Below are 9096 nucleotides of genomic sequence, written 5' to 3'. Positions count from 1 at the left end.
TATAAAGGGGCCAAAAAATTTATAAAATGTAAAAAGATAAATAAACAAAAAAATAACAATATATATAGTTATAAATATATAATATATTTACCAGCTCTACAAAGTATAATTTTATTTAAACAAATTAGTCAGATTTTCTGCTGGAAGGGATGTGTAAATCACAGGAGATCCAAAGTTAAAATCATTTGCTTTAATAAAAAGTGGTCACCCGGTTTGCAAACTATTTAGGCTTGGTTGAAAAAGAAAGAGTATTCCTTTTGGTCTAGCAAAATAAGAACAGGGCTTCCTGGGTCAATGTGAGCTTCTGAGCTTTCTGTGTCTCTGCTCTGTCTTCTCTAACATAGAAAGTACTCCTGGGTCAATGTGAGCTTCTGAGCTTTCTGTGTCTCTGCTCTGTCTTCTCTAACATAGAAAGTACTCCTGGGTCAATGTGAGCTTCTGAGCTTTCTGTGTCTCTGCTCTGTCTTCTCTAAGCCCCAGTGGGTGGAGGCAGATGAGCGTTCACACTGAGCCTGGTTCTGGTTCTGCTGGAGGTTCTCCTCCCTGTTAAAGGGGAGTTTTCCTCTCCACTGTCGCTTCATGCATGCTCAGTATGAGGGATTGCTGCAAAGCCATCAACAATGCAGACGACTGTCCACTGTGGCTCTACGCTCTTTCAGGAGGAGTGAATGCTGCTTGGAGAGACTTGATGCAACCTGCTGGGTTTCCTTAGAGAGGAAACTTTCTCACCAACCTGGAGGATCTGATGGAGTCTGACTTTAGAAAGAGACTTGAGATGATATGTGTTGTGAATTTGCATTATATGAATAAAATTTAATTGAATTATATATGTATGTATGCTTTCTCATTTTATTCCACCAACCTGGACTCTCTTGTGCAGGTACATCACATAAAATGAGACTTAAAAAGATTTTAACTACGGTTTTGTAGGATCAAAAAAACATGGGTGGTGAATACTTTTTACACTTCTATTTTACCTACGGTATTTACAGCTGAGTGGAAGAAGTTATGCTGCTCAGCAGCACATTTCTTTTTTCAGAGAACGCTTTATTTAAATTTGGCCCAACGTTCCAAAACAATCCTCCAATTTTTGTATTTTTGCTGAAATACTTATGGTTTTACTGTCATAGTTTGGGTTTTGTTTAGTTTTTGTTTGAGACTTTTCTTTATTTAGTCACTCTGTCACTCCTCTGTCACCAGCCATTAACAAATCAGTTTATTCACCTCTCAGCCACCAGTCACTAACCAATCAGTTCAGTCCACTTCCAGTCAGCACCCTTTTCTAGATCAGCTCCACCTGTTGCAATTAATTTGTTTTTAACTCGGCTCACCTGTTCATTAACCTACTTGTACAAGCCTCAGCCTACTCTTCTTTGCCAGATTATTTTGAGCCTCTGTTGAGTCTAATCCAACATTTTCTGTTTGCCCGCCTACCTGTGATCTGACACAATTTTGTCTCCTGATTATCCGAGCCAGCCTGATCCCTGTCGATCCTGATTACCTGCCTGTTACCTGACTCTGGATTCTCTGAACCTGCCTTGTCCTTGTTGGTCCTGCTTTGCCTGCTTGTTACCGGACCTGCATCTGTGCCCTGCCTCTGCCCTCGGATTCTGATTAGGACTGTTTGGGATTTCTGGTCTCCCGGCTCTGACTCTGGACTGCTCTCGTCTTTCGGACTCTGATAATCCCCTCTAAATCATCCTGCCTGATTCTGTCATTCTGTTGTTGGCTCTGTGCTCGCTTCACTCCTTTCTGCACATTACCTCCAAAATAAACTGCCTTTTACGAAACCTGATGTTGTTTGTCTAAATACTGGGTCCTCCCTTTCTGTTTGGGACATTTACAGGTATTTAAACATACCCGATGCGATTTAAAGGTCCTTTAAACAAGGCTGATGTTTAGGAAAAACACTACACAAAACACATCTATATCTACTGGCACGCACGGACGCAAGCACGCAAGCATGCACACACACACACACAAACACACACACACACACACACACACACACACACTGTTGTGCCATATTACAGTCATGATCATGAAAATAATTGAGGTCAGATTGAATTCTGACCACACAGCCACAAAGGAGAGAGAGTCAGCGGGGACGACCCTTCTCCCAAAAGCCTCTCTCTCTTCAGACTTCACTCTTCAGACTCCAAGCTGCTCAGACCACCTCTCCCTGGAGCAGACTAGGAAAAGGCTACTTTGGACCATGGACCCGGGCCGGACCTAACCGACGCACCTGTGGGAAAACTCTCGTTGCCCGGGGGACATGTCCGGGCAACTCATTAAGTCTGCTGTCTTAACCTCATCATCAGTAGCAGGAGGAAGGGATCCTGCCTGCCATAAAATGATTGTTTATTAATAACAGATGTTTTACCACTGAATAAAGTGAAAAGTTGTTTTTATAAGCAGCTTTAATGAAAGATTTGTTTTTTTTTTTACACGTTTCTTTCTGAGGGTGCCAATAATTGTGAAGGTGTCTGCATTTCACACATGAATAAATAAGTCTGTCAGGTCTAAGCACCTAGAACATCATACAAACAGGGAAAGAAAGGCACAAAGACAATTAGTTTGGTTTCATTCTCGAGGAGAGTAGGAAGAGACCGCACAGTCCACTCTGCCAGTTTCAGCGTTCTCCTCGATTTGGGACGTTTCCCTAGTTACATGACTGAGGCTGTACTGAGGGGTGGGGGAACAGGTAGTTTACAGCCTCAGTTGTCAACAAAGATACACAGCTGAGCAATCACGTCCAGTCAGCACATAATCTTGTAGCTGAGTCTTCTTGTTTCAGGAAGCGAAGAAACAGAGTGTCTTCTGTTTCTTTGCACAGACATAATTAAGCAATCATGTAAGTAATATGATTATATATACTACATCATAACAAGATAAATCGCTTAATGAAGTATAAACATTAATCCCAACAAAATCCAGTCATATTAGTATTAATAATAAAGAGTTACACAACAGACCTAAGAGAAGAAAACGATCAAACAGCGATCAGCTAAAGGAAATAATTAGTTGTCGATGTTAAATTGTGTCACAGGTGTCTGTCTGGCAGACACCAGGGGGCGCTCTCTGGTCCTCTCGGTGGAAAACCTTCCCATCAGGCTGGATCCTCCACCTCAGCTTCACCTCCTCTGTTGTTCCTTGCTCTTCCATCCTCTGCTTTAGCTGAAAATCAGTTTGCTCCCATTAAAACACAGTCGGCGCTGATCAAAACGTCACATTTTAATCTCGGTTTGATTAACAGCAGCTGCAGCAACTATTCTCAGTCAAATAAGAGTCAAAATAAATGTCAGAATCACTGAATCTTAGAAAAGATTGCCACACTTTTCTGCTTCAGAGATTTAAATTCATAAACATCTGTTGCAAAAGAAAAGGCAGTAACTAAATCCATAGATCTGATATAATCTGTCTGACCTGCTGCAGGATGGACTCTTGGACCTCTGGGTCATTCAGGTCTGCAGATCCCGCCTTCACCCGAATCTTCACCGACCTCATCATGGAAGGTACGACGTCTGCAGGGAGACCCAGAAACACCTGATCAGCTCTGCAGGACCGCAGCCTGCAGGGAAGCTGAAGGAAAACTCACCTGTGCTGCAGAGGAAGCCATAGCTCTCGCTGCAGGGCCGACTGACCCAGGTACCTGAACCATCAACCATGACGCAGTTCGCCTGCTCTGGAGACCGCTGGAGGCCCAAAGCCGTGTAGGAGGAGATGCTGCCATCTGACCAGACCCAGTCAGATCTGTGCAGACCAATCCATGAGGAAGATCCAAATGGAAGACCCCAGAGTATAACATACATCGCGGTGTTCTCTATAGAAGATCTGATGGAGCTCAGGTCTGTGTATGTGGACCTGCAGTAAGACTGGGCATCCGACCAGCTCATCTTCTGCTTCACCAGGACGTTACGTAATAACGGAGCTGTTGATTAACAAATCAAAACATTAAAGTCAGAAAGGTAAAAGTAGAGATAAAAGCCCTTCTCTTTCATTTACAGGAGCATCTATGAGTAGTCAGTATCTGCCCTGCAGCAGACGGCGCTCAGAGCGATCTCAGTTTGGAGAATCAGGGACGATTTCTCATGGAGGACTCAAGCAAAGAGCAACTCTGTGCAGGATCCAGTCAGAAGAGATTGGACGGCTTTATTATAAAAACACGAGTTCATCCATAAACTTTATACACGACCAGAAGGAAAAACTTTAGGACTCCTGTTTAAATATTTAGTTATTTACGTCCACAGATCGACATCTAATCACATCTTTTATTTATCTCTGGAGAAGAAGTGATTTCATTTCAGGTAAAGACCAAAAATTAACCTTTTTAGGGTCATTAAATAAAAGAAACAAAATGGATAAAGTTAGTACACCCTGCCCTGTAATATCTGGTCTTATCCTGCCTTGAATGGAGTGACCTGTAGCCGTCTGCCTACCCGTCTTCCTCCTGGAGACCCTCTGGACTTCACCACGGTGTTCCCTCTCACTTCAACCGTCTACAACAAACTAAAGGTTCAAATTTCCTTCAAACTGCTGAGCAACGAGGTTCTGATCTGATGGACCTGGTGTCATACGCCTCAGTCTGACGTTCTAACCAGTTTAAGTGGGAATAAAATTACCAAAAGCTTTATTAATGTCCTCCTCTGGTTGCTCTGCTTTGGTTTTATCTGTAGAAAGAACAACAAACTGTAGGAACCAGATCATCTCTATCAGTCAGACTCACCATCATAGCACAGAAACTCATGCAGTTCTCCACAGTCCTTGGAGAACCAGTACCCGCTTTTACTCATCAGCACGCACTGCCAGTCCTGCGGCTCGCCGAAGTTCCAGTTGGAGTACGAACTGCTGGTGGGAATAAGCTCGTTTTCATCCTGGGACCACTTCCAGGTGCCGTTGAAGAGTCCGATCCAGAACTTGGAGCTTCCTGCCGCCCGCCGGGCTTCAGTGTTGTTGGCAGGGTTCTGGATGGTGGCGAGGTCAGAGAACCTCTCCCTGCAGTAGGCCTGAGCATCGTTCCAGTTCTTCATCAGGCCAACGTAGCGGAACTGCTGAATGGTTTGATCCGACTGAAGATCGACGACGGACAGGAGACCTGAGAGACGGAACACAGCCCGGTGTTTAATGACGACAACAGAATCTGGTACCAAAGTGATTACCTGACAGGAGACAATCAGCTGAGGACACGAAGAGGCCACCAAAGCTAGTGGACCGAGGAATAAATAAATTAATAAATGGATATGTACCACAGGCTTTAAAGTAGCTGTTATTAATCCTTTACTTAAGAAACCTTCTCTTGATCAAGATGAGTAAATAAATTACAGACCCATATTTAATCTTCTTTTCCTATCTAAAATTCTTGAGAAAATAGTTGCTCATCAACACAGTTGATGAGCAACTACTACTACTAGCAACATTTACAAAGTTAGGAAGTTTCAGTCATGCTTCAGAGCTCATCATAGCACTGAAACAGCTCTGGTGAAGGTCACTAATGATATTCTCATGGCCTCAGATAATGGACTTGTGTCTATACTTGTCCTGTTAGATCTCAGTGCTGCATTTGATACAGTTGATCACAATATTCTCCTACAAAGACTTGAGCATACTGTAGGGATTAAGGGAAAAGCATTAGGCTGGTTTAAATCTGATCTGTCAGGCAGATTCCAGTTTGTTCATGTTAATAATAAATCTTCCTCAAACTCTAGGGTCACCTGTGGAGTACCACAGGGTTCAGTCCTTGGACCAATTCTCTTTACTATATATATGCTTCCGATAGGCAAAATTATCAGACAGCATGGGATTAATTTCCACTGTTATGCTGATGACACTCAGCTATATTTATCCATAAATCCTGATGAATCCAATCAGTTACTTCGACTGCAGTCATGTCTTGATGACATCAAAAGCTGGATGACTTTAAAAGCTGGATGACTTTAAATTTCCTGCATTTAAATTCTGACAAGACAGAAGTTGTAATCTTTGGGCCAGAGTCCTCAAAAAATAAAGTTCTTAATCAATCACTTAATCTGGATGGCATTAACTTGGCCTCTGGTAATAAAGTAAAAAATCTTGGTGTTATTTTTGACCAAGACATGTCATTTAAATCCCATATTAAACAGGTTTCCAGAGTTTCCTTTTTTCACCTCAGGAATATCACCAAAATTAGAAATATTCTGTCCAGGATTGATGCTGAAAAACTAGTCCATGCATTTGTTACTTGAAGGCTGGACTATTGTAATTCTTTACTATCAGAAAATCCACAAAATCTCTATAGTTATGCTGCTAAAGGCTTAGGCTGCTGGAGGACATCAGGGTCTATTTCTCTCACTCTGCTGCCCTCTACTGTTCTCAAATCTGCATTGTTTGCTGTTATTTCAACTTTTACCTTTTTCTTCTCTGTCATTTTTCTCTTCATAGAAGGAACACCTGGTCTAATGTTCTGTTAGTGTTCTCTGGTGTTGGAAAGGAAACAGGTCGCCTTATTGGTCAGAAATGGTCCCCAGACACGATTGTTGTAGATTAACAAGTGGCTCCGTGTCAAACGGTTCTAAACTGGCAGTGTGATGAGGGACAATTCTGGGTTCAAAGCTGGTCCGATATGGTCCCAGACCCGTTAAGCAACTTGAAGTGATTGAAACTGTTTTTAGACCCGACTGGTGCTGCTGATCTGGGTTGTATTTAGTCAACTCAAACTGGCTTCATTCACAAAGCTCATCATGAGCCCAGGCCCACCAGAACCTCCCCAGCCTGATCTAAACCCGTACTAGTCCCACAAACAGATGATGATTGGGCTGCAATGTTCTTCAGTCTGAAAATCAGGTTCTGATGGGTTCCAACAGGTGAGCCAGAACCTGAAATAATACCTGTATATTAGAGGCATCTGCTGTAGAAAATGGACAAACTAACCAGAACCATGCTCCATGTTGGAGCAGGGTTCTGACCGACCTGGACCTGGAGTCTCAGACACTCAGACGTCTCTGGTGCTGGATCACAGACAGATCTGTGGACTCTGGTGTCAGATTATTGGAATAATAGTCTGATAATAAAGTGTTGCTGTGTAAACGAGGCTGGACCTGTTTTCACTGAGCAGGAGTTTGGAAAGATCTCAGCGATCATCAGGGAGGAGAAAAAAGGAAAAATTAGTACTTAACTGATTAGAGGTCTTGGCAAATTCCTGCAACTGAAACTAAGTATGTCTTGATTTTTATTTGTATAATTATTTTTTTGCAATTTTATTGCCAATTTAATAATCGTTTTAATAATTTTTTATAAATCAAACTTTCTTTATTGTTTCCTCCTTTATCTACTGTGATGTGATTGTTGTGAAGCTGAGGTTGTTGTAAATGAGCTTTATAATGATAAACCTGAGCTGACTTGAGAAAACATCCAGGAAAGAATAACAGACCTGCGACCATCAGGAGGGAGAGTCCACGATTCTTCATGACTGAGAGCTGAAGATGTAAAATATAAGAAATATTCACAGTAAAAACCAGAGGAACAAGAACATCAGCCTGAAAACCTGAAGATTATTCATCTGCAGGAAGATCTGCAGCTCACAGAAATGCAGCTCAAAACAGATTTAAAGCAAATAAACTAAAACGTTGTCCGACTTCTAAACCTTTAGCTGCTGCTTTTGTGTACAATCCTGAAACTTTTGCCTGATTAAGGACTTTTTGTCAGCTTTAAATTCATCTTTCAGATTTCTCGATAAATATATTTATATAATCCAACCAAAGGCTTACAAACCTGAATGAGAAGAGTTTGGTCCACAAGAGAGAAGCTTCGAAAAAACGATCCGTTGTTAATAAATCCTCCCAGACGTCCACCTAGTCCCACGTCTGTCCACCCGTCCTCCTGAATCTGAGCTTTTCACATCTAACCAGACTTCAGTCTGAGTCCATTTGCTTAAAAGATCCTGGATGCAAACAGAAAACTAACGATTCATTCAAATGCAGCTGAGAGATGAAGAGGATGTGAGAAACCAGGAGGAATCTGAGCTAAACAAGCTGAAAAGGGTTAAAGTAGAAAAAAGCTTCACTCTCTGATTCTGATCCCTGAATGTCTCCTTTAGGTTGTGAACCAAAGCTGCAGCTGAATGGATCAAATCTAAATCTGAGCTTTTCCTCTCAGTTATTTGGTGGAACTTGTTCCTCGCTGAGCTTCGCTCTGATGTTTCTGCATGAGGTGAAGCGTTTGCATGGAGACAGTATGAGCGATCTGCTCCAGCAGCTTTGCTTAATGCTCTCATTACCATCATTAGGATGAAAACAGCGCTCAGACTGCAGGTAAATCAGCACAGAGAACATTTTATATTTAAATCTCAGCCATTAGAGCAACTTCTCTGACTTCTTTTACAAATCCTCCTGCACAGACTCTGTGGAGGCTTCAGCCATCTTCTGTGGTGTTTTGTTGGAGCAGCAGCTGATCTGCAGCTGAGAGGAAGCGGGTAGATCAGCTCAGGAGGACCAGCTCTGTCCCAGGATGCCCCCTGGACCCAGAGCAGGAGGTGGGAGGCAGAAGGTGATGCTTTGTGTTAAACCTGCTGTGGTTTGTCCGTCTGATCACAGATCCTCCCTCCCAGCAGCTGTTGGACTTTAGAACCATCACTGATCCCAACAATTAGCTGTGAGAAATGAGAAACAATTTAACACGGCCCTGTAGATGATTGGGTTGTAGTAATGAAACTATATGGTGTGAACATGTTCCAGATAAATAAACTGAACTGAGACTTGTTGTTTTAGCAGAGCTGATCAATCTAAGGAATCTTGGTCATTAAATCCATTATTAGGCAGTTCTACTGGGCTGATGGAGGTTGTTCCCTGGTAAAAACTTTAATCTGGTCAATCTGGCTAATTTTTATCTGGCTTTCAATTATTTTACATTTTCTTTCCAGAAAAAAAACTGTGAAAAACATCATTTCTACCCCATAATATACAAATACTGTAGATTTATAGTTCATTTAATGTCTGAAGCAATAATGAGTTGGTTTAAAGCTGTTAATTCACCTTCCTGTTAAACTTCTCTCATTCTCTGGCAGATATCCATCTCGGTGTGGAAACTTCATGTTTATCTCTCAGGTTCTTCTGTTTCATGATT

At 42.1% G+C, this 9096-nt stretch overlaps 2 protein-coding genes across 2 annotated transcripts; both read right to left on the bottom strand.

Annotated features, from left to right (window-relative positions):
- Positions 1-2935: 2935 nt before the first annotated feature.
- On the bottom strand, positions 2936-3683 carry LOC118559940. The gene is made up of 3 exons (XM_036130616.1): positions 3599-3683; positions 3427-3524; positions 2936-3177 (listed from the first exon to the last, which is right to left on the bottom strand). Exons 1-3 carry the CDS (start codon positions 3666-3668, stop codon positions 3034-3036), a joined length of 312 nt encoding a protein of 103 aa, XP_035986509.1. The 5' UTR covers positions 3669-3683; the 3' UTR covers positions 2936-3033.
- Positions 3669-7840, bottom strand: LOC118559942 (P-selectin-like; the record flags this gene model as incomplete). The annotated part of the gene is made up of 4 exons (XM_036130618.1): positions 7747-7840; positions 7406-7451; positions 4727-5095; positions 3669-3931 (listed from the first exon to the last, which is right to left on the bottom strand). Coding segments are annotated over exons 2-4 (669 nt in total), but the record flags the coding sequence as incomplete, so codon positions are not given.
- Between the last annotated feature and the right edge of the window lie 1256 nt (positions 7841-9096).

The sequence above is a fragment of the Fundulus heteroclitus genome, unplaced genomic scaffold (assembly GCF_011125445.2).
Source record: "Fundulus heteroclitus isolate FHET01 unplaced genomic scaffold, MU-UCD_Fhet_4.1 scaffold_368, whole genome shotgun sequence".
In the NCBI taxonomy this organism is placed as follows: domain Eukaryota; kingdom Metazoa; phylum Chordata; class Actinopteri; order Cyprinodontiformes; family Fundulidae; genus Fundulus; species Fundulus heteroclitus.
Note: the sequence above shows the minus strand (reverse complement) of the source record. Positions and strands in the feature narration are given on the sequence as shown.